Below are 26,398 nucleotides of genomic sequence, written 5' to 3' on the forward strand. Positions count from 1 at the left end.
CAAAACAAATCCCGGAAATGAATCTGGAATTATTAGTACTTTAAAATATCGCAAACTTCTGGTTTTAACTTTTGTCAAATCGAAAGAAACGTAAGCAATGTCAGAGAAATTAACCATTTTGAGTAATTAAAATCATTTCAATTTTAGACTGTTGCCTTCCCTAAACTGTCCTTCATGGTAATGGTAAGACATTTACTTAGTAAATGCGATGAAACAGCAATACAAGTTCGTCATGTTCGTTGATGCTATGAATATAGTCAAGTTGATATCGACAATTTGAAAAGGGGCACCAACTTTTCAAACATCTCAAAATGATTGAAATTGTCTGGAAAAATTTCCGGATCCTTGTTCAGGACAGTAACTTGTGTATAAGTGTATGGATCACTATGAAATTGTACAATAAGGTTCCATACCACAAAAGGAAGGTTGGGACTGATTTTGGGGGTTATGGCCTATACTGTTAAGGAATTAGGGGCCAAAAAACTAGGATATTTTTTGGTTTTCAGACAATAACTTGAGTATAAGTCTATGGATCTCTATGAAATTGTACCACACGATTCCATACCAAAAAAGGAAGGCTGGGTTTGATTTTGAGGGTTATTGCCCAAACGTTTTAGGAAAAATGGGCCAAAAACAATACTTTTCTAATACTTTGTATAAATTGTTTATTTCTTGACCAATTTCAAAGGGGTTTAATTCAATGTTTTGACTTCTTGGGGTTCTTTAATATACTGAATATAAGCGTGTAATTAGATTTTGGATTGTGGGCCCCATTTTTAAATTGGTCTACATTGAGGTCCAAAAGGTCCAAAATTAAACTCTGTTTGATTTCATCAAAAATGGAATTATTGGGGTTCTTTGATATGCTGAATCTAAATTTGTATTTAGATTTTTTATTTCGGGCCCAGTTTTCAAGTTGGTCCACATTGAGGTCCAAAGGGTCTTAAATTAAACTTTTTAATTTGATTTCAACAAAAATTGAATATATGGGGTTCTTTGATTTTTGAATTTTACTGTGTATTTAGATTCTGGGTCCTGTTATCAAATTAGTCCACGTTGAGGCCCAAAGGGTCCTAAATTAAACTTTTTAATTTGATTTCAACAAAAACTGAATATATGGGGTTCTTTGATGTGCTAAATCTAACCATGTATTTAGATTTTGGATATTGGACCATAATAGCTAAATGTCCAATTTCAAATTTTTATGTTCTTAGACCACATTCATTCTGGGTCAGAAACCTATGCTATGTCAAATATTTAATCACAATCAAAATTCAAAGCTAAATTACACAATAAATAGAAATTGTAAGTAGATTAAGAGTTAAAAATAGGTACAGCATCACATTCTAATTTTAGAGAAGAAATTATGTGTAGATATAATTTGAAATTAACTGTTCATTATTTGATATTTTGAAAAATAGTTAAAGGTAAGTTTATAGATTTTTTTAAAGACTTTGTATTAATGATAAATAGTATTTTGGAAACTGTTTTTTCCATTTTTTGGTAAATTTTTTGAAGAACTTCATGGAAGCTTTGTTTGTTATTCTGTATGAATTAATTTTCAGAATGCTGTTTATATATTTACTTTTTTTATGAAGCGAACCCCTTTAAAAACTTAGCTAATATTGTCCATTAACTATAATGGATTAAATATTATTAAATTCTTGGTGTACTTGGATATGCTGAATCTAACCATGTATTAAGATTTTGGATAATGGACCATAATAGGTAAAAGTCCAATTTCAAATTTTTCATTTCTTTGACCACATTCATTCTATGTCAGAAACCTATGCTATGTCAAATATTTAATCACAATCCAAATTGAGAGCTGCATCAAGCTTGAATGAAGTGTCCATACTTGTCCCCACTGCTCAGGGTTTGACCTCTGTGGTTGTATCAAGCTGTGCCCCGCAGAGCATTTTATTTAAATTAGTTATGATAGAAGTTTTGTTCTACCTAAAGAAATAGATGTTTATTGTATTTTAGCAGGAAGCATATTTGTAGACAAGTTGCAGTTTGTTGAACACCAGTGATATGGTGGAATTCATCTGTCTATGTGGCTAGGTGTTCATATTTTGGTTCCAAAGCCTTGCCTGAGATTTTAACCTGTCTATTTAGGACAATTGTTCTTGGGCAGAAAAGACCCATTGTGATTTCAAGATACATCACAGGCAAAGATCTGAGTCAAAGTGTCAATAAATATAATGAACTTTGGGGAAAACTTTTGACTGTGTATACATATGTACTTACATCTGAATCATACATCATATTTATACCAAGAATTGTAAAAATATTGTCATTGGCATGCTTCTGATAGTTTCTTATATAAAGAATATGTTAATACCTAATGCCTACATTACCACAATGGTATGGACATTACTTTGCTAATGCAACTATGGCTTGTCTTCAAAATTTTAAACCTTTAGCCATTTCAATTACAGATAAAAAAATGTGTGAAATATTGTTTATAATGTTGCATATGTTTTTGTTTAAGTTATTTGTATTAGATATGCCATTTTAAAATGTACCTTTATAAGTCTAAATAACATGTTCAGATTCCTAAACCTTCTACCTGACTTTGAGAATATGTTATATTAGTCACTGTTAAGTGTAAACACATGCATAATTTCTGTAAATAATATAATATTTATATGAAAGGAAGTATCAAGACTGTTTATTCTACAGGAGAAGTTAATGAAGCCTATAGAGACAAAGACTACCTCTGGACAACAGTTAGTGACAGGTGAGGTTGAGGAGAAGGCAGAGGTAGCTCCCTGGAGGTATGGACCTGCTGCTTATTGGTATGATATGTTAGGAGTCGATGAAACTGGAGATAACTTTGATTATGGATTCAGACTTAAACAGGTATATATGGCAGGCCGTTTTGCTATTTTATCTAACTTCAAGATATCTAATAAACTTTATAAGATATCTCATAGAATTTATAAGATATCTTTTACAAACACTTTAGAATAGAGTCAAAGTTAAATATGATAGTTTATTGGTTAGTTTCCTGCTGAAACCAATTTTTTATTTTTTTTAGAAATCTCAGTCTGACCAAGAAGATATTCCATCAGATGATGCATTTGAGGATGAAGCTTACCTGATGGTGACCCAGTTGCACTGGGAAGATGACATCATATGGAATGGAGAGGAAGTCAAACAAAAAATTCTAAATTCATCCAAACAGAAGGCAATGTCTGCAGGATGGATACCTAGTACAACGTTCAGAACCGCTACACAATTCACACAGCAGGGTAGGGTTATAAAGTGCAAGCAATATTAGTAAAATAATGTTATATATCGAAAATGTTTATGAAATAGTGATGGTTTCTGGATGCTGAATGTCCTGTGGCAAATTTAACATGTTTATTCAGGACATGTATAAAATATGACAACAAATGTTTCAGTTTTACCTCTTTTTCAAGATAAAAGAATAAAGCAAAGCTTTACATTGAATAAATTTTAAAATTTCAAATAGCTGAACCTGAACGACCGAACCCAGAAATTCCAAGAAACTTGCACATTTTGCTTCTTTACAATCAAGCGGTTTCATCTGGAGCAAAAATTTTTTTATTGTTACACCCCATTCTATTCTCTGTTTTTTCTCCAATTAATGGACATAGTTTGGTTCTGATTGTAGTCAACATTACAAACTGTTAATGTTTTTTATAACTTGAATAAATTTGTCAAACCTTCATGGAATTTTACAATCCTTGGACAAGAATTTCTGCACCCTGAGCAATTAATTTTTTTTCTTGTTAAATTTTCTGTAATTTACTGATAAATAGATTTAATATTAAAGCAGATAAAGTAACACTCTTACACTGGCAGCAGCAGTCTCACACTAGACACAGGGTTTTGTACTTTGTATTACTGTGAAAGTACTATTTGTAGCATTTTTTATTTAACCGTTTTCTTTAAGTGACACGTTTATGGCCCAAGGAACCTCTTTGATGATCGTTAATCTTTTGGTAATTTGATCACAGGTTAATTAGTGTCATCACTTCTTATTACACATGTGCAAAAATTAAAATGTTTACTTTGCAATTTCTTTCATAAGCATAGATGAATCAGCTTATTGTCAATAGAAATTATTTGATTAAAAAAATGATGAATGTTTGCAGTAATGTCAATGAAAGAAGAACAAGTAAGTGAAAAGGAACACCTTGTTTTGCAATGTTCCCCAAATCATTATTAAACAATTTTCGTACTGATGGCTTCAAATTCTTTACTCATTTTTTTTCAGAATACAGGTAACTTTTGCTCAAACCATGAAACCCCCAAGGATGATGGGGAAATAGAAATATGGTCACTATAGGTCTTCTTCTGACTGGCAGTAAAACTCTTGCCAAAGTCGGCGTACGTTTGGCTGTGCAGGATGTACAGTAAGCGACCATATTCGGTCAGAATGTGGACATTAAATCTGATGCCTCATGTAAAGAGAGCATCCACGCTTTCTACATATTAAAAACCCTTGCAATAATTATTTGATGGTTCGTATGTGGTCTTTTGCAAGGCAAAATTTCTGTTCCAATCCAATTTACTCTCATTTTCAAGTGGCAGTCCTAATTTCCCCGACCTTCATCCTGGATGGCCTCTATTACAGGACCTACCTACTGTATTTATTTTTATTTTGTTCTCGTCCTGAACATCCTTGACATATTTGCCCCTGGACGTTAAGCAACCAACAATCAACATTCAATCAAACCAAGAATAAAAGTAATTTCACAGTATTAAGATAGAATATATTTACAGGTAAACCGGGAGAGATAGGATATACAGGCATGGTTCCTAAATTTCCACAGTTAAATCCTGGTTATTCTAAAACCATTCCAGGGATATCTCCGATGTTTCACCATGGACAGAAAGGTATGTTTAATTATGTAATATGAATAGTGATGCATGTGTAAAATTTCAAACCTGTTGACCTTGAGGTTATCCACCCACATTGATATAATATTGTAACGTATATTTATACAATTTAAACCAGTTGGCCTTTTAGGAATTTCATACAGCTTTCTCCTACCCCATATTTTTGCAGCAATTTTTATGCCCCCGCCGTAGCTGAGGGGGCATTAAGTTTTACCCTTGTCCGTATGCATGTCCGTCCGTCCGTCCTGTGTGTCTACACAGCATTAGCAGTCACCTGAAATGAATCGTATTTTTTTGTTGTTATCTTACTTTTTGGTAGAGTATTCTAAAAAGTTATTATAATATTTTGCATTTTAAGTAACATTAAAAAGTCTAAATTTCAAAAAGTCATATTTTTTTTTTTACGAGAATAAATTTGGTCATTTCATTGAAATCAGGTTTCCTGATTGCCATTTTGCACTTGTATTTGTTTTGAAATCCTTAAATAAATTCTGTAATTCTGTAATAAAACTGCCACACCAGTATAGTATGATAATCCTGAGGGCCTTCCTAATAACCATATTAACACCTCCAGGAAATATTGGCTGATGATTGTAATCACTTTTTACCTGTGTTTTTAATTCACACCTGACACAAGCTCAGAACTAATATTACAAAGAATTTAAAATTCCACGACAACATTCTTCATTATTTAATTATTTTCGCCAAAGACAATCATCAATTCTGATTTAAAAATTAAAACTTGATTTAATATACGTAGAAAAAAGTAATTTTTCATGAGTCTAAATGTGTGCTTTATTTACTATGTAATATGAAGGCATGAAATTGTCTTCACCAGATTAGTCACTTAATTGTAAAATGGAAAATGATTTCATGCTTAATTGAACAAGTGCAACTATTATCTGTTATATTCAAACACTTCTTAAGGTAGTAGAATAGAAAAAGTAGTGATTTCCTGTCAATTTGATAAACAGAACAAATCCTGGAAATGTATCTGGAATTACTTGTATTTTAGTATTAACGTTAAACTTCCAGTGTTTATTTCGTCTTCTGAATCGAAAGAAGCATAAGTGATTCCTGAGAAATTTAACATTTTGAGTCATTAAAATCATTTAAATTTTAAACAGTTGCATTCCATAAATTGTTCTTGAACATTTTTAGCAAAAAAAGGGAAGAAAATTCATGAAGTAAATGCAACGAAACAGTCAATACAAGTTCATTCATGCTATGAATCTAGTGTGAATAATTTTGACAGTTTGAAAAAAGAGCCTCAACTTTAAGTCATCTCAAAATGACAGAAATTGTGTGAAAATTTTCTGGATCCTTGCATTAGGTGCAATATTCATGATATTCAATATAGTTTAAAGTATTAATTTCAGAATCAGAGGATAAAAATCAAGAATGGTTTTCTATATTTCCAATAGAGAACTATGAACTTATTTATGGCAGATGGGAAGATGACATCATATGGGATGCTCAGGTAATATACAGGATAATGATATATCTGATGCTAAGGTAATATACAGGATAATGATATATTTGATGCTGAGGTAATATACAGGATAATCATATATTTGATGCTCATATTGAAATGCTTTCATGAAAAGAAAATAAATAATAGGTCTCTGATATTTTGAGGAAAACCTTTTTTGGGCATATTTCATCTCAGAATTACATCCGTTTGGCTAAAATTCTTACAAAATAAAACAAAAGAAAATCTGGATTCTGAATTTGAATGGAACTAACTTAAATAAAAGATTCACCTGAATCCTGTCTATTTGAAAAAATAAGCTGTCAGAATGGAAAACTTTAATTTTTATGAAGCCAGTATTCTACTAGGAAACCACTGAGGAATATCCAGTTTTATTGAAAATGCTTATATCAACATGTACTGTAGATTCAGAAATTATTGCATACATTTAAATTTATTATTGGGATTTTTGAAGAATAGAAAAAAATGCTAGATTAATTATTGTGATTTCAGGAAAATATGCATACAGATATATTTTACAGATATCAGAATGCGAGTTCTTATTATTGTGATATTACTTAGTCGCATTATTCGCATTAATAAAAATCTCGCAATAATTTCTGAATTAACAGTACATTATATGAACATGACAGCTTTTATAAATTGTTCAAATGTTGAACAAGTAATCCAAATATTCTTGAAATGGTTGTATAGTAAAAAAGTTTAAGAAATATCGTGTTGATCTTTATATTTGTTATGTACACTAGAAAAAGTAAATCATTTTAAGTGATCATTTTCAAGAAGATACTTTAAAACAACATATTATATTTTCAGAACATGGATAAGATTCCCAAACCTAAGATCCTAACACTAGATCCTAATGATGATAATATTATATTAGAGATACCTGAAGACAGAGATCCTAATGCTAAAGAGGAACCATTAAAGAAAGAAAAGGTAAAGATATCAAACTTACACTGAGGTCACAATGATAAATGCCAGTTTTAGTCTCATTTTATGATTTCCACAAAGTAATTTTCCATTTTAGCATATTCCTTTTAAGAAGTTGAAATTTTAGAAAAATATGTTTTGTTACTGTTATTTTGTCATCTGACATCATGTTGTTGACAATGCAATTGTTTATCCATTGTCATTCATTCAAGGCTTGCCTCCACAATGATATTTTTGTCAACACTTCAATATTTCAATACAAGTTGTGGTATGGGTATGTTGAGGAGCAAGTATTGAATGGCATTCAGTACAATGAAAAGCTATGTAAAACCAGTATTTTCATCAGATTTTGAACAGTTACAATACTATTGTAAATCATGCCCATTAAATTCAGCAAGTAACCAACAGTTCAACAAAATATATGGATTCTTCTATGAATCTTGCACTTTTATAAACATAATAATGACAATAATCTGTTAAAATACTAGAAACAATGAATATGAAGAACTTGAGGCCAAATACATGCCTTGTATTCCCTAGCTCTTTGAATTTTTCATCTGCTACTTTGTGAATGACAAATTCTGCTGAAAAGACACTGAGTTCACTAAATTTATACTCTTTTTAAGCTGAGAGTGTTCATTGTAAGGCTGTGTCATTCCAATTATGATATTTGTGAAACATTTGTTACTTGCATATTCTCATACTGTTTCTAAAATGTCTTTTAATACTTTATAAGAAAAATTAATTTAGACAAAAATTCTAGTTGTGTATTTTCAATAACTGTATTTATTATACCCCCACTTTTAAAAAGTAGGGGTTTACAGTTTTACCTCTGTCCGTCCATCCCATGAATATTTTTCGTCGCATCTTTCTCAGGAACTACATCATAAAGATTTCTGAAATTTGGTTTCAGGGTTTATATAAGTCAGCTATACTGTGTGATGTGTTTTCAGATTCATCACTCAACAACTTCCTGTTTACCGAACACTTACATTGTTTTACACATAACATCCAAGTAGTTGAAAATTGTGGCGGGGTATGATCAGTGAGCAGTAGCTCACAGTTTCACTTGTTATTGCAATCATAGAAATTCTCCAATAATGCTAAATTATTTGATGACATTTTTCTACATTTTGTGTAAGCATGCTGCCAACCAAAAATTAAAATGCAGTTTTTAAACATACCAACTTGCCATCAGTTCAAATTACACACAATTTTATTTAGGGGCCAGCTGAGGACCACCTCCAGGTGCGAGATTTTCTCGCTGCATTGAAGACCCATTGGTGACCGTCGGCTGTTGTCTGCTCTTTGGTTGGGTTGTTGTCTCTTTGACATATTCCCCATTTCCATTCTCAATTTTACTGTAACAATTTTAGTTAGATATACTGTAAATTCATAAATCATTGCAATGGTTTTTATAAATGTGAAAAATGTGACTGGGTGAGTTTTCACAATAATAAGAACTCGCATTATGATATGTGATACATACATTTGTATGAAGCTTCTCCTGAAATCACAATAGTCAATCTGGCACTTTTGTCAAGTCTTCAAAAAACACAATAATAAATGCACGCAATAATTTCTGAATTTACAGTAGTTACATTGAACAAATATAGAATATATGTTATTGAATAAATTGGTTTTTTTTTTCCTTCAGGAAATAAAGAAATCTAAGTTACTTCTAGGAAAGGCAGGACTTATTAAAGATGATGAAGAAGATGATGAGGTAATTGGTTTTCTTTTGAATTTGAATTATTTCCTGGTGTTAGCTTCTGCAGCTGGGGAATTCTTTTTGTGAGAGAAAATATATGTTTGATACTCTGATAATGAAAATACAGTGGGTGGAATGTAATTACATATAGTGACTGGATCTGTTTAATGCATCACTAAAATTGGCATAGTTAAAAAAAAAATTCTAAATGATTGAGTTGAATGTCAAAATATTATACTCTTTTGTCAATAGCATTATGTTGCCATTTTATATATAATGTATACCTTATTATGATGAATATTTTACTCCTCAGGACCAGACAACTCCAAATATGCCAGTAAAAGATCCATTTAATCTGTCCAACGATGAGTATTACAATCCTAAACTATTAGAATCTGCATTGAAAGGTACCATAGGATCTAGTCTTATTCAGGTAAATGTTTGTATATAAGTTGGCAGTTGTTTATGATATAGAAATTTAAAGTTCAGTTAAAATTTTCCGACTGTTATCCTTGATTTTCTATTTATCATAGTTATTGACAAGTACAGAGAAACAAATGCAGGTACACTCATCTGTTTAAGGAGAGTTTCATTGCTGTGAGAGTTGTAAATTTCATTCTTGGTAATCATTTAAGTCGGATAGTTTGCCTTTTTTATTTAGAATACCAAAATTTGAGGAAAATAGTGAGCTTGTTAATATTTATTTTTAGATGTCAACACAGTGAGTTCATGTTTTGTATTGGAAAATTTCATTTATAGATGGATTAACTGAAATTTTATAGTAAAAATTGTAAATATTACTCGAATAATTGAGGGAAAATTTGATAAAATGCTATCTTTATTCATGTCTATTTTTGTATTTATTTAAAATTAATTGATTTCTAGCATTCAACTCCTGGCCTGGAATTACGTCAGCCATTTTTCCCAACACATATGGGACCTATCAAGCTACGACAGTTTCATCGTCATCCATTGAAGAAATACTCCCATGGTCCTGTCAGCACAAAAGGACCGCATTATGTTACACCATTACTTAAACAGATCAAACGCAAAGCAAGGGTGAGTAGTCACTTAAAATTGTTTTAATATCTTACATTCAAATTGACAAAACTACATTTTTTATTACTACTTGAAGAAATAAAACACAGAAAAAATCCACTTTCACTAGAAGAATGCAATACTTTCCTGAAAAAAATACGACAGAAAGGTGGAACTTCTCTATTGAACAGAATAATTAAAATTTTAAAAAGTTATTTATGCTTCTTAGAAGTCCTTTTCGGTCATTTTTTTCAGTTCATTAATTAAAATAACTATATCATCAATGTCTTCAAAAAACTAATTGCAATGTATTCATTAAATCCTAGTTGCGAGACCAGGAAAGACAAGCCTTTGGTGGAGGTGACATATTTTTCATGAGAACACCACAAGACCTCACAGGAATGGATGGAGATTTATTTTTAGCAGAATATTCCGAGGAACATCCTCCTCTCATCAACCAAGTTGGCATGGCAACCAAGATTAAAAACTATTATAAAAGGGTTGGTTTAAATGAAGGATTATATTGAATTGTCTCAAGGTGAAATTTAAATGATAAAAACACATTATGACCTTAGGATGTCTGTTTTGGTTTTGATATTTATGTTTTCTCCTTTAATTCATTGACAATAACTATACAATATAGATATTAAAAGCCTAAAGAAATCAAAATGCACCATGTATTTTATGTAATAGATTTAGGTTTAATATGTGTATCGTTAAGTCAACATCATCAAGTAGTGGTTATTGTAGAACCTTAAATTGTTAGAAATAGTGAGAATTTTATTAAACTATTTGTTCACTTTAATAGACATATCTTTTTCGATCATCCATGAAATTAAATAATAATATATTAAAATGGTGATTAGAATGAAACAAGTGATATACCAGTTTAGATTAATTTTCAGATTAAACTATACACAATGAAAGAACTGTAGTTATTCTGTTTACCTTTTATACACATCATTTGATCAATTATCTTTTTTTCAGAAACCAGGCAAGGATTCAAATCCCCCAGTATTTAAGTTTGGAGAGTTGGCCTATGCCCACACTTCACCATTCCTTGGTTCTCTGGTACCAGGACAAAGTCTACAGGCATTTGAAAACAATATGTTCAGAGCACCAATATATGAACATGATATCCCTCAGACAGATTTTCTTATCATTAGGAATAGACAGGGGTAAATACTACAGTTCAAATGAATTAAAACAGTGGTTTGTTTATCAAGAATCTTGCCATCTACTAAATAGATATCTTTATTAGCACCACTGGTAAAAAATTGCATTGCATATATCAAACCTGGATAGGGGATAGAATCTCATAAGACAATATCAAATGAAATTCTGATAGAAAAGTTCAAATTCAGATTGGTGTAATACTGTAAATTCAGAAATTATTGCGACAAATGCGACAGGGTTATAATCGCAATAATTTAAACTCACATTTTGAAATTTTTTATATTAATTAAACAGGATTTTTCTCAATATCGCAAAAATTAAAATTGAATTTTAGTCTAAAATGACAAAATCGCAATAATAAATGCACGCAATAATTTCTGAATTTACAGTATATACAAAGACATCCAGAAAGTAACTGCAAGATGCCTATGATGACAATAATTATATACCTCATATCAAATGTCATTCTTTGTAAACATTTCAGTAGATAAAACTCTTATACAAAACTTTAAAGTGACACAAAATTCTTAACAAATGGATGAACATGAGTAATAGGCTTAACATGTACATGTAACAGTAGAGTGTAAATTGCAGACAAAACCTTGAAAAGTAAAAGTACTGTATGTGTGTTGAATATGATCAAAACACCAAACGCTAACAATAAGATGCCAACACAATTAAAGCATAGATTATACATGATTCAGTTAACATGTGCATTTATTTTTAGGTACAATATCCGTGAAGTCAACACAATTTACAGTATTGGCCAAGAATGTCCAATGACTGAAGTTCCAGGACCAAACTCAAAAAGAGCCAATAACTTTATAAGAGACTTCTTACAAGTGAGAAACATATCATTTCAGATTCCTTGTTACTTAATAATCATTTAATCATTTATTTACAGTAGAAAACATTTATCTTATTTATATCTGTGTTTAGATCATGATATAAATGAGTCATAAAGTAATATTCAGGATTTCATGTTTGAAACCAGCTTTTAATCAGATCTTCAAGTCTTGAAAGTACATTTTGATAAGAATTGGTAGGTCATACATTGAATTTTTACTCGGGATGGTTTCATAAATGATTTTTGTTGTTCGCCTAATTAATAATTGAAGAGTTTTGGGGGTTTTTAATGGTCTTACCTGTAGGACTCTATTCATTTATTTCCTATGCCTGATGGAGATATGAAGATTTGTCCACCCAAAAAAAGTCATATTTCCAGAGGGCCTTGCCCAAGGGAAATATGACTTTTTGTGGTTGAAGAAATCTTCATATCTCCCTAAGCCAAGGGAAATGAATGTTTTATTCCACTGCCATTACTTTGTTGACTCTAAGTACCTGAACATAAAACATTAATTTACATACATTTTTCTTAACTGCTTATTTTGCTAACTAAACACGACATAATTTAAAACATTGAAAAACAGTACCAATCAAAACATAATTAGCTATTATTTTTGTTTTGATTTTATGTCTGAAATAATTTTGAACATGATAGTGACTTTACTATCGCAATTTAAAAATGTTCAAAATGTTACTTACATTAACCACCTGTAACGTAGCACTAGGAAGTCCCGATGCTCAGAGGGGAATATGAAGTTTTGTTCAATGTTATGTGGAATGATCTCAACCAATCAAATATTGATTAAACTATCAATATGTACATACAGTGGAATAATATGAATCATATATATTGTTATGCATGGTAAGTCCCCTTCACTGTTATTTTATTTCTTGAATAGCCCAGGAACACTTTAATTGGCAGTATTTATAGGTGTTTATATATAGACTATATTTGATGTTCTGTATCTATTTATAGGTGTTTATATATAGACTATATTTGATGTTCTGTATCTATTTATAGGTGTTTATATATAGATTGTTTTGGAAGAGTAAGGATAATCCTAGAAGGATTAAGATGGATGATATCAAAAAGGCTTTCCCGTCACATTCAGAAAGTAGTATTAGAAAACGACTCAAGTTATGTGCAGACTTTAAAAGAACAGGTGATTATGCAGGCTTTAATAATGTGCAACTGTCAGCATATAGTAAACCATTCTACCTACATACACCAGTCCTTTCAAATGTTGCTAGTCTTTGATAGTATTAATTTTTGTTTTCAAATTACCCTGTTTGAATGGATGGTGCAAAAACATGAATACTAATTCTTATGAAGAACTATGTTATGGTGTACAGACCAATGTAGAAAAAGTAGCTACTTGTCCTTTTAAAGTCTACAATCTCATTTGAAAATGTTGACTGGTCATTTAAACAGTAAGACCATCATTGCAATTGCATCAGAAAAAAATGTATATCTTGAAAAATTGAAAAAGATTGATAGTTTTGGGGAAAATCCTTAAATAAGAAATACTTTTCAAAATGAGGAAAAACTTAATCATCAACTGAATAAAGTCATTTGTATTAGTCAGAAATATATATGTGTACAAATACAAAAAGAGCTCTACATAATTATCTTAATATAGAAATACCTACTGATAAAAATAGTCAGGAATTGATTCCAATTTTAGTATATGTTATACATTGTGTTACAAAATAGATGAAATGGTTGTTGATTTGTTTGTTTAGCAACTGCAGGTAGAATATTTTTATAGAATTTTTGTTTCTCAATTCATTATTATATTACTTGTATATTTTTGTTACAATATTATTTTTTATTAGCTCACATGGCCGAAAGGCCAAGTGAACTTTTCTCATCTCTTGGCGTCCGTCGTCGTTGTCATCGACAGTGTCCATTAACTTTTACAAAAATCTTCTCCTCTAAAACTACTGTGTCAAATTTAACCAAACTTGGCCACATTTACTATTAGGGTGTCTAGTTTTAAAAATGTGTCCGATGACCTCAGCTGTCAACCAAGTTGGCAAACACGGCTAAAAATAGAACATAGGGGTAAAATGCAAGTTTTGCCTATTATTTTAAATAGAAAACCGTTATAAATAGAGAAAATCTGACAGGGGCAAAAATGTTCAGTATGTTGAGGTCTACCTATTGTCTATGAAAGTCAAAACTGGCAGACAACTTCTTATAGGAGTTATTGCCCTTAAATGACAAATTTTACCATTTTTAAAAATGTTTGCCTATTATCTCAAAAATTATAATAGATAAAAATCTTCAGTTGACTCGTTATTTAAGTTTTTGCCCTTAAATGAAATTTTTGTACATTTTTATGCATTTTTTGCCTATTATCTTGAAAACTATAATAGATAAATAGAAACTTTAAAAAGGAAAAATTATCAGCAGGATAAGATTTACAAACATGTCAACATGACTGAAATTGTCAGTTAACTCTTGATAGAGTTATTCCCCTTTTATGATGATTTGTACTAAAAAGTGGCCATTGTTGAAGATGCAGTTGAGTGACACAGGCTCTTTAGAGCCTCTAGTTTATAATTTTTCAATTCTAAAATATTTTAGAATTATTTTTTTTATTGGTTCTGCATGAAGAAGGAGAAAGTATGATAAGGGTTTTTTGGCCCTTCGATTACTTAAATCATAAAGTTTTTAGAAAAAATTAAGAAAAAGTGTCCTTTAGATTTTTACATCAATTACTATGACATATCTCAGAAAGCAGCAATACATTTCAATGTATCCTACATGTTTGTTTAAGGCATTCAAATTTATGCATTTAAGACAAACTTACCAGACTGCTTAGATTGTCTAAATCTTTTATCTTTCTGTTAATATTTAGATATGAATAAATGCTTTACCTAAAATACTTATTATTGCTACAAGATGTCATATACAAACATGATTATTATCATGATTATGAAAGGAAAATATCTTTTCTGGTAAGGCTGTTGCTCATGTTGAATTTTACCCCCCAAAATATGTAAAATAGTTACATTTATCACATGTGAATGATGTCACAGTGAGATAACAATTGATTAGATTTTGATTTGATTTTTGGTGTTTTAACGCCACTTTTAAGCACTGCTTTTGGACTATTTCGTGGCGGCCAGTTTTTATTGGTGGAGGAAGGCGGAGTGCCTGGAGAAAACCACGACCTTCGATAGGAAAACTGACAATCCTAGTCAATTAAGATTGGAGTCGAGTGCACCCGCACGAGCGGGGTTCGAAACTCACAACCATAGTGTTGACTGGCTAGTGTAGTACAGTAGTAACTACTGAGACCACTCGGCTACCGAGGCCCCGATAACAATTGACATTTCTGAACTAAAGTGACCTGACTTTATCATTCCATTCATTTATAAAATAAAATTAATTCAATTTTGAATAGAGTGAAGAATTAGATATAATTTTGCATTTTCACATGCTAAATAATGGCTTTCTACACAATGTATATGACTTTGTAAAAATGGTGACCAGGACTAACAAAAACATTTACATTTTAATAAGAGATCGGAAAAGAAAATTTGAAAGACTTTACAATTTAGACCTGGCACACACATGTCTATCAAACAGTCTACTGCAAAATTTCTGATTTTTTTGGTACAGATTTTAATTCTTTTATTAGCCAAATAAGCCCTTAACACATAATGCTCCTTTCAAAATCATTCTGCAAACAAGGGCTTGGTATATATATCTTATTGATGCTATTATTATCAAGGCTTTTTCTACCCATGATTTACAGCCAAATATTAGCACCATTCTCAATGCTAAAAGGGCTAGGATTTTTCCCCCACATTTTATTGAGAGCAGATAGAATGATAATCTTTTTTTTAGTTTTGTGCGAAAGCATGGCAAATTTTATTAAAAAAAATATTATTGTAATGATTGTTTATAAACTTTTTATGCATGGGTAAATTTTGTAAATATGGCATATACATATATATATGGATCATGAATCTTAACTGGTCCTCTAATAGCTTCTGGTTCATTTTGAGCAAAAGAAAGATGGGTGCTGTTTTGAGATTCAAGCAAATATGAACCTGTCACTGTGACAATAAAAACCTTTATAAAATATCTTTTTTTCTTCTTCCTAAAACAGGTTTACTGCACCTATTTACAACATCCTACTGTGCATAACAGAAAATATTACATCAATAAATCAAGTAAAAAAAAAAATGGTTTAAGAAAAATAACAAAAAAGGAAGCTTTTAGATTAAAAAAAGTTACAAGGACCTTAGAAATTAGAAATGTTATTAAAGCCTTCTTTGATTAAAAAGATATGGGTTTACCTCAATGAGACAGCAACCTAATAATACACAAAAAACAAATACATCTAGAGGTGAAGTTGGGTCTTCAACAATAGAAAAGTTTCTATACAATATGTTACACTCTTAAATGACATTAGTCTTGAAAACTTGTTAATAAATTTATAAACATATAAAACCTGCCATCGACACCAAATTCCATATATCATAATACTAGACTTTTAACCATTAATTCTTACAATTATATTTACTGCTCTGTAGAGTTCATTCCTCCAAGAAACAATTGTGGGAGGGAGGCATCCTACATTTATCGGGATAAAATCTTGACTTTCATTTGATATGTGAACTCACAGACTATAAATAAATATTTCTTGTGGTTATTACCTAACACAAGTCAGTATTAGGCATGGTGTCTGCTATCAAAGATGACATTACAATAAATTGGAAATGTTATATGGATTTTTAAATATTACCTATATCATTCTGAGACACCAATATAAGCCAAGGAGCTCTCCTCAATGGATTATATTGGTTGAGGGTTGATATGGTGTGTGATATTGAAAAATTCATTTTATATACTTGTTCCTATATATGTACAGGAGATGTCTTACATGACATGACGTCATACAGAGTAGGGGTTTGATGAAATCCTTTGCAATCATGACTGATATCAGGAATTGCTGATACAGAGCAATTGCCAGTGATTGTATTACACATACAATTTACTTGTATTTTCTACTAAATATATAATAAGATAAGATGAATAATGTTACAGCTTGCATAGAAATATTTGGTAGATGTCTTAATAACCTTAAGAGTTTGAAATAATGTATTGTTGTATAATTCATATATGAATTGTCATTTATAAGATATCATCACATGAATTTAAGGTATAAAGGAGTTGTCTATATACAGATTCTATCATGTTTAGTTTTTTGGCATTCAGATCCAATAAAAAACATATTACTTTGCTGTTATGTTTTTGATAGACCTCCTCTATACACAGATAGTCTATAGTTACTAAAGTAATTTGAAATATTTTATGAAACATTTCAAACTTCTTCATTTATTTCCTTGAAACATATTTCAATAGCATATAGCCAACATCTTTACAAGTTGCTAGAACTTTGTGTAGGTACCTATAAAAAAGAAATTGTCAGTTTAAAAAAGCATTGTTGATTACATGTATCAATATAACCGTACCATTTAACCAGATATGGTCATATTTCCTGCCCATGTTAAGATAGTTATCTTACATGATGTATTCATACAAGATACCTGACTTTGATATACTAGGTTATTGTCATATTTTAAGTTTTGTTGCTTATTTAAGGTATGGACTCTAATTGGTGGGTTTTGAAGCCAGATTTCCGATTACCTACAGAGGATGAAATGAGAGCCATGGTATCTCCCGAACAATGCTGTGCTTACTATAGTATGTTGTCTGCTGAACAGAGGTTAAAGGTCAGTCACAGAGTTTTGTATGTTAATAAGTTTGATTGATTAAAAAAAGATGAGGACAAATTCAAAATTATAAATTCTGTCTAACAAATTACATTTTGCACCTACATCTTTCACAGTTGACTTTTCTATTCAGAAACTCAAAGATAGAGACATTCCAGAAGACTTCTGACAAACAAAACCACAAAAGTGGAGGAAAAAAAACAATCATAAAATTTCCCCAGATCTAGACATTTAATTGATTCAAACATTAGAATGAAACCACAGATTAAAGCATTATTGGTGCAAACCACATTGTAGAAAGCACTTCTTTCTGCTATCACTAGGAAGTAAAACCAATACTTTTTATCAGTATTTAGTTTGTAGTATTTTATATAATGCCCATAAAAGTTGAATTTATCTTATTTTGCATTTTTGTCACTGTGAATTATCAATATAAATGTCTGCATGTTACAACAGGATGCTGGTTATGGTGAGAAATCATTGTTTGCTGTTGATGAGAATGATGATGAAGATACACAGATGAAGTTAGATGATGAGGTATGTTACTCATAAGTCTTCTTTATTCAGCTTATAGCATAAAACAGATCATGGGGTGTCATCCTGAATTCATGAAAAAATAATGCATTCTTTCAAGGATCCCGAAAAAATATTCATCAATTCCAGAGTTCAGAATTTCTGCAAAAATAAAGGCCCAATCCTCATGTGTATTAATCATTTTAAATGCAACTGGTTAGTCCTTTATTGTACCATATTGGTGGTTTAATGGTAGAATGTTCACATTTAAAGAGGGAGGCTGTGTCTTTAGTCCCTGGCCAGTTGAAGGAAAATGCTCAAAAACGATATATGCTGTTTCTCCAAAATCAGACTGAGTTACAGATGATGAGCAAAGACTGCTCAAGCTGGAGTAAAAATAATTTTACTTGGTATGGTATCATGTCTTCTTGCATGTTTTTGCTTTGTAAGCTAATATGTGAAAAATCCAACTCGGTGTGTAGGTCTAGAACGAAGCAGTGTATGTTAATGACAATTACATGATATCCTGAATATTTGCATGTAGTATTTGTCGATTGACATTAAGCATCCATTCATTCACCACCATTTTCATCATAAATGGCTACCTGAGACTTGCTTATTTCAGTTAGAATACACCCTAGTACCTTAATCACTCACAGTTCCCCATTTTCACATCTTTTGTATAATAATACAGTTTATCCCTATTTTCTAAAATTTTGCTTTGGTCTTTTTTTGTGATAATTTTTCATATCATGCTATTTGTGTGATATGGGTTTTCTCAGTCGTGTAGAAAGAGAATATATGACATCATGAGCATATGTCATTGACGTTGCCTAGGAAAATAGTGATAAACAGATTATCAATAGTCTTTCAAACTCAAAAGATGTTTCTCGGCTACATTTCATCTTAGGCCTATCACCCTTTAATGAGATATTGTAGCTGAGAAATACCCTCTCGTTTGAAGAACCATAAAAAATCTAATTATTAATTCATATTTGAAGCTGTATTCTTGTTGCATAAACTTGTAACATCACATATTTTTAAAAGAAACAGAGTTTCATCTCTTCAATATAAAGATAAGGAGATGTGGTATGATTATCAATGAGTCAACCATCAACAAGAGATCAAATGATGGGAATGTAAGCAATTATAGATCACCATACTGCCTTCAACAATGAGCAAAATCCATACTGTATAGTAAGCTATAAAAGCCTGCTCATCAAAAAAAAATAATAGTTTTGCATTTTTTATGGCTTTGACTAAATATCTCACAATTAACAGTAAACATAACTATGATTTCATTATTGTTATTATTTGGATCTACATGATTTGCATTAAATTTGTATTAAGGTGAAAACAGCTCCATGGAATACAACTAGAGCTTATATAGGTGCAATGAAGGGGAAATGTCTCCTGGACCTTTCTGGACCAGCAGACCCAACAGGGTGTGGGGAAGGATTTTCATATGTTAAGGTGCCCAACAAGCCTCAGCCCAGAGATGAGGGGAAGGATAATACTCCTGTAAAAAGGACTGTTACAGGAACAGATGCTGATCTCAGAAAACTACCCCTAAAAGATGCTAAACAACTGCTGAGGAAGTTTGGTGTTCCTGAATCTGAGGTATTTAAACAAACAAAAATTTATTTCATACTGTACACATTAATGCAAAAAAATTAAGAAAATAAGGAAGGTTATGTTCTCCTGTAAGTTTTCTGATCAGTTCAGTTTTAAGAATACCTTATTACTGATATCCATACCAATATATGTTCCGTAATAATGCAGTGCTTTTTCTTTTCCTGGATGGAGGCAAAATGCATATTTCTGTGTTAGAAGTTGCGAAAGCATTATTTATAGTTTTTGAACTTGTTTATACATTCACCTTTTATACAAGATTTGATTTCATCCTGTCCTAAACCCAGTTTACAGAAGCTTGACCACACCAAAGAGTTATAACTCTAAATTCTGAAATTTACCCGTCCTAAAACCTTTTTCATGTGTCATACATAATTTGAAAATATTTTGTTTTTATTCATATTATTCTTAGCTTTTCAAGTATGCAGGCGACTCTTGTTATCTCGAAGTCAGTCAGACCTGAGAAATATTTCGAGATACCCGTAGTTCAACTCAAATGAAAATGGAGGTTTGAATGAACAAGGAACACAACTCTTGCTTAGCTTGGTAAGGCTAAAATAAATCCAGATGGATATGGTAGTGGAAATACATATATTTATATAGAAAATCTTAGGGAGCCAAGAAAATTTTGAATAATCTGAAATTTCAAGTCAACCGTGTTTGAGACAATGAGAGTTGTATTTCTATATTTTAGATGAAGAAGTTATCTCGATGGGAAGTTATAGATGTCGTGAGAACTATGTCAACAGAACAAGCTAAAGCTGGTCAGGATATAAAAGGTAAAATATTTAGGTAATGAAAACTATGTACACGGAACTGACTGGTAAGGAAATTAAAGGTAAAATCTTGTCTATTTTCACACATAAAGTAGAAGGTTTGTTGATGTAATCGTATTTTTTCTGATACTCTGTGTGTTATATATTCATTATATTGCTGATAGTGTTGACCTCATGAAATTGATTTTTAAAGATCTACATTGGTTATACTCTGTTCACTGTCAAAGTATTATGTTACATAGAAGGAATATATGCAAATGTTTTATACGATAATCATGTTCTACTTGATTCTTTTGCTATGTATAAACATGTTTATAAGTCAGGAGCCTCGGGCCTTTGTTAGTCTTGTATGTTTTTTAATTTTAGCTAATTTATATGTTTTGGAGTTTGGTGTGACGTCCATTTTCATTGAACTAGTACACATTTTGTTTAGGGGCCAGCTGAAGCCCACCTCCGGGTGCGGGATTTTATCACTGTGTTGAAGACCCATTGGTGGCCTTTGGCTATTTTCTGCTCTTTGGTTGGGTTGTTGTCTCTTTGACACATTCCCCATTTCCATTCTCAATTTTATTGTATTTTTACTCCTGTTTTGCACCTACTGCCACTGAGTTGTATTTTGAAATAAGCATGTTAACATCTTACTTTTTGTGCTTCCTTAATGTATTAAATTTAATCAGATATGTGTTAATTGATTAATTAAATAATTGACTCTTTATAAAGAAAAAAGCATGCTCATTTATTGAAGTGTTTGGAAGATCTGTTCAGGAATAATATTATGATGTATTGCCAAAAGTTTTGAAAGCCTAAGAAAACAAACAGGACAATTACACTTAAAGAGTTGTAAACACAAGCCAAACCTGTCTCATGTCTGCATTGTCTAAAAAAGCTGGAACATTAATTGTCATGAAATTCATAAATTTAAAAATAAGTGCTGTCCTGAAAAAAGGAAATGAACAGAATGCAAAAGAAGTAACTTCTTTGCTCTGAAATATTTTGAATAGCATGTGTACCAAAAGTTTTGGTTTTCCTCAAAGTTCTTACTAAATCATATTCAGCAATTTACACACAAGATAAAGAAATTCATGTGAAGTTCTACTTATACAAATGATAAACATGTAATATACTCAATACATATTCAATACTAAGAAAACTATTGTCATAACAGGTGGTATGGGAAAGTTTGCAAGAGGTAACAGGTTCTCTGTAGCAGAACACCAAGAGAGATATAAAGAGGAATGTCAGAGGATATTTGATGTACAAAACAGGTTTGTATGATATTTTTTGCTTTGGTTTATTGCAGTGGAAATCAGGTCCCATTTACAGAAAATAAGTATCATAGGTATCTAGAAGGAACACTGGCTCTGTTTATGTTGTACACAAAAAAGAAGTTCAAAGATTTTCAGTGGTATCTTAGAAATTTTGTATAGTATACAGAAAATAAAGATAAGGATATTTAGAAGGAATGTTATACTTGTTTTTGTTCTACAGAAAATAAGAACTTGGGTATCAGAGGTTAAACTGTTCTTTTGTGTAGTATTCAGATAGTAAGTTTAGGGATATCCAGAGAGTAACCTGAATTGTACTTTGGTGTAGAAAATTGGTCCACATGGCTTTGATTACAAGTAAGAATGAAATTGATAAATACAACAGCATTTCATTACAATGATCTAATGAAATATGTATTCTGTCAGAGGTTCAACCTTTGATTAGTGTACTGCGAACCTACTTATTTTCATAAATACATTAGTTCGTGTTAGGTCTTTCTAGCTGTTGTGGAGGCAATATATTTCTAATTTTTGGGATGAAATAAGATAAGGAAAGGTCTTAATTTTACATATTCCCGACAATTTACACATTATTTTTCTACTCACAAAAATACATTTAAATCCTTCACGAAAACTAGTTGGTTTACAATAAACAGCAATCATATTTTAATCTCATATATATCCACTTAATATTAGCTGTGAATTATATTTTTATGGTTTACGCTATGGTATAACCTTCTTACAGATTTTTATCCAAAATATATAATAAGCAGTAACTAAATCAATGAGTCACAAAGAGGCTGTATTTTTATGTAAAAATTTCACATTTGCTTGTTGAGAAAAAGACTGATAAGACTGATCATTATATTTTTCTATGTTACAGGGTACTTGCCTCCACTGAGGTTCTCTCGACCGATGAAGATTCAAGTTCTGCTGATGAATCAGATTTTGAAGAAATGGGTAAAAATCTAGAGAGTATGCTGTCAAACAAGAAAACTAGCTCTCAGGTAGGTTCCATTCTTATTGTTTACTTTGAAGTTATCACTGTTGGTACCAATGTTGGTTCATTCTTTGTATCTCAGACCATGATTTAAAACAAAAGGCTAATATGTTGATTCTTTGTATCTCAGACCATGATTTAAAACAAAAGGCAATCTATGTTTGTCTATCCATTCTTATATTTATTCTACAACTGAGTATGTTTTCTAAAATGTATTCAATGAATGCTTTACAGCCATTCAACAGAAGAATTCTGGATGGTTGTTATTCTCTATTAAAGAAACAAAGATTAATATACTTGAATTAAAACTGATTTATACTTGTTATTTTATAGTTAAGTCATGAAAGAGAAGAACAAGAGAGAAAAGAATTACACAAGATGTTATGTGGAGGGGATGATCCTAAAGACAAAGGGAAAAAAAGGAAAGATGATAGTGATTCAGCCCCATCTATTGTAAGTTTTTCTTATTTGAATGGAGATTAGGATTAACTTGTTCATTTTTATCTGTCTCCTTCTGTGATTGTTCATTAGCTCATGCATTCTGTTTTTATGCCCTGCATAAGGTAGTTGTGGTGGGGATTATGTTCTCTGTTCTGGGCACCCATTTGTCTTTTTGTCCATTGAAACCCTATCAGGTAGGTTTTTGGTTTAGGTAGATGACCATGAAGCTGTGGTAATATCAACATGAAATTTAGTACACATGTTCATTGTCATATAAACATTTTAAATTATAATGCAAATTAGGGTTTTGACCCTGATTTCAGGGTTCACTGAAATAGTGTGAGTGGTGGATGATGTTCTTGTTCTATATAATTTAGAAATTGATGAGATTTACTTCTCTTCACAAGATAAAAGTATTATTATGATCAGATAAGATTTATTGGGAACTTCTAGTCATTTTGTGATAAAAATTATGAAGTGTGGTTTTACATTTTACATTAAGTACTGTAAATTCAGAAATTTTTGTGATGTATTTTTTATTGTGAAAATTACGACGACATATATGTTTGTGTCACAAAAATAAAAGCTGGCATTTAAAATTTTGATAGCCTTATTTGTATGCATCATTTCCTGAATTTTCAACAATAAATCTCGTCTAAATTCACACAATAACTACTGTATTTACAGTATACTTCACTGTTACTATAAAAATATATGCAGTGGTATTCGATAACTCAGTTATACAAGTTTTTCACTGTCCAAGAAATTTTCAATTTTTACTTCTATTTTTGCACTTTTCAAACTCAAAAATACTGTTTTTTTTATATTGTAAATATATATTTATTGTAAATTAGGGTGGTAAGAAATTGAAGATTACAAGAACATTTAAAACAGACGATGGTAAAGTGTTCATCAGGACAGAATGGGTCACTAAGCCTGTTATCATTGATACCTACTGCAAAATCAGAGAGAAAAAAGATCCTAATTTTATGTAAGTAATTAGTAAATATATCATTGTTATGATTGTGTCATCCTAAGTCCTGAATATGCATAAATTGTTTGCCACTAGACACTAATCAAGAATAAATCATTCAGTTAGTCAGTCTGTGAATGAACAATGCCTGTATGAAATATTTTCTGAGTATTGCTAACACCCAACTTTATATGACAAAACTTTCCCAGAAGAATGTTTTTAATTGGAAAATCTACAATAAATCTTTGTCAATATGAGTAAAGCAGATATGGAGTAAAGGTCAATGAGACAGCAATTTAACAAACAAATACTAAAAATTGATTTTATAAGATGCATTTTACTTGGTTGAATTTTCTATTTTTTTTCAATAAAAAGTTGTCTTGATTTGTTCATTTTTACTTGAAACATGATTTGACAGAATATGTAATATATATCAAGCTAGTGACAAAAGATGACACAATATTTGAATTTGGGTAGGAATGAATTGCCTTGTATCTTTCAGTGGATTTTAAAGATTTTATGTAGACCATTACTTTAGAAATAAATTATCATCTTGAAATATAATTGATTTCAGTAAACAAGTTGCTGCAATGGATGACCAGCTGAAGGAAGAAATGAGAAGAGAAAAGAGACGGTTGCAAGAAAGATTGAGGAGAATAAAGAGAAATGAAGAAAGAGATAAGTTTAATCCACCATCAGCTAAAAAGAAGAAAAAAATAGAGACTCCTATGAACACAAAGGTAAATAATATCTGTTATAAAGACTTTTTATGTTCTATTTTCCAATCTCACAAGAAAATAATGTGAATGTGAGTTTTATGGATAAAATACAACAAGGAAAAAGACTAATATTTTTCATCTAAACCTAAACCTGCCACAATATGGCATTATTGACATTTTCAGCTAAAATTTAGGTGCCAAGCCCAAAACTTAGTAGTCTGTATATGTGGTCCTTGCTAATTTCCCTGACCACATGAAAGTTTGTCCAATTGCCCATGGCAAGGAATAGTCACATTCCGATATTAGAACTTGCAATGCACTTGTGGAATTGGACATGTCAAAATTTTCCCAAACTAAGCAGAATCACTGATGAACACTTTTTCTATAATGAACGCGATCAATGATTACAATCGGGTTGACAAATTCAATTAGTAGTTCACAATGCATATGGTGATCCCATTCCTAAAGAAAGTGTTCATGGAAAAGTTGCCTTATCTCCAACAAGTTCAATATTTGGTATTTTTTGACAAATATCAAACAAACTAGTCTTTGACAATAACAACCTTGAAAAATTTAAAAATAGAATTAATGGTACTATAGTTTGCTGACTGTAGTTAGTGTGAAGATGATCATAATTGTTAAGTAAATGTGCATTTATTGACTGAATGATCTTTTTCTCAGTTAAAATGTGGAGCATGTGGTCAAGTTGGACACATGAGGACTAATAAGGAATGTCCTTTGTACAGCAAGAGTGGTAATCTACCTCCTGTACAGGTAGCCATGACAGATGAGCAGATTGAGGAGGAACAACAGATCTTACCTGAGGATGATCTCATTAAAGTGGAGGGTACCAAGCTCAAGTTGTCCAAGAATCTCATACAACAGTAAGTAAAGGCCAAAAAATTGTTTCATGTCTCCTTGCAGAAAAATTATTCCATATAATCTTTCAAGTTATCTAAGTATCATAAACTCAGACAGCAAAATTCTCCACATTTACACAATGCTAGATAATGAAATTCTTTTATTTTGATGTGAACAAAATTTAGGGGAATGTGAATTATATTTCCATTCAGAAGTTCAGGAACACAAATTAAGTGGAAAGATAAGCTATATGAAAATGAGAAGATGTGGTATGATTGCCAAATGTGAAGTTGTAAGACGATGCAAGTAGAAAAGAATGCATCACCACTTTTTATGAACTGTAATTTAATGTTGTATGCTGGTTTTATTTTTATGCCCGCGCTGTAGCGGTGGAGG

General features: G+C 31.1%; 1 protein-coding gene across 1 annotated transcript in view; it reads left to right on the forward strand.

Moving 5' to 3' along the window:
* Window positions 1-26,398, forward strand: part of LOC127714954 (transcription initiation factor TFIID subunit 1-like) — a 52,157-nt gene that overhangs the window by 12,853 nt on the left and 12,906 nt on the right. Inside the window, exons 8-29 of the mRNA XM_052220975.1 lie at window positions 2,686-2,865; window positions 3,044-3,257; window positions 4,759-4,872; window positions 6,255-6,355; window positions 7,181-7,303; window positions 8,955-9,023; window positions 9,322-9,441; window positions 9,894-10,067; window positions 10,373-10,546; window positions 11,034-11,224; window positions 11,950-12,064; window positions 13,090-13,231; window positions 17,692-17,822; window positions 18,279-18,359; window positions 19,686-19,955; window positions 20,662-20,746; window positions 21,909-22,008; window positions 22,892-23,015; window positions 23,342-23,461; window positions 24,304-24,440; window positions 24,997-25,162; window positions 25,823-26,025. Of these exons, the coding sequence (XP_052076935.1) occupies window positions 2,686-2,865; window positions 3,044-3,257; window positions 4,759-4,872; window positions 6,255-6,355; window positions 7,181-7,303; window positions 8,955-9,023; window positions 9,322-9,441; window positions 9,894-10,067; window positions 10,373-10,546; window positions 11,034-11,224; window positions 11,950-12,064; window positions 13,090-13,231; window positions 17,692-17,822; window positions 18,279-18,359; window positions 19,686-19,955; window positions 20,662-20,746; window positions 21,909-22,008; window positions 22,892-23,015; window positions 23,342-23,461; window positions 24,304-24,440; window positions 24,997-25,162; window positions 25,823-26,025 (3,134 nt within the window). The remainder of the gene's footprint in view (window positions 1-2,685; window positions 2,866-3,043; window positions 3,258-4,758; window positions 4,873-6,254; window positions 6,356-7,180; window positions 7,304-8,954; window positions 9,024-9,321; window positions 9,442-9,893; window positions 10,068-10,372; window positions 10,547-11,033; window positions 11,225-11,949; window positions 12,065-13,089; window positions 13,232-17,691; window positions 17,823-18,278; window positions 18,360-19,685; window positions 19,956-20,661; window positions 20,747-21,908; window positions 22,009-22,891; window positions 23,016-23,341; window positions 23,462-24,303; window positions 24,441-24,996; window positions 25,163-25,822; window positions 26,026-26,398) is intronic.

This window comes from Mytilus californianus, unplaced genomic scaffold (genome assembly GCF_021869535.1).
Source record: "Mytilus californianus isolate M0D057914Y unplaced genomic scaffold, xbMytCali1.0.p SCAF_9, whole genome shotgun sequence".
Taxonomy (NCBI): domain Eukaryota; kingdom Metazoa; phylum Mollusca; class Bivalvia; order Mytilida; family Mytilidae; genus Mytilus; species Mytilus californianus.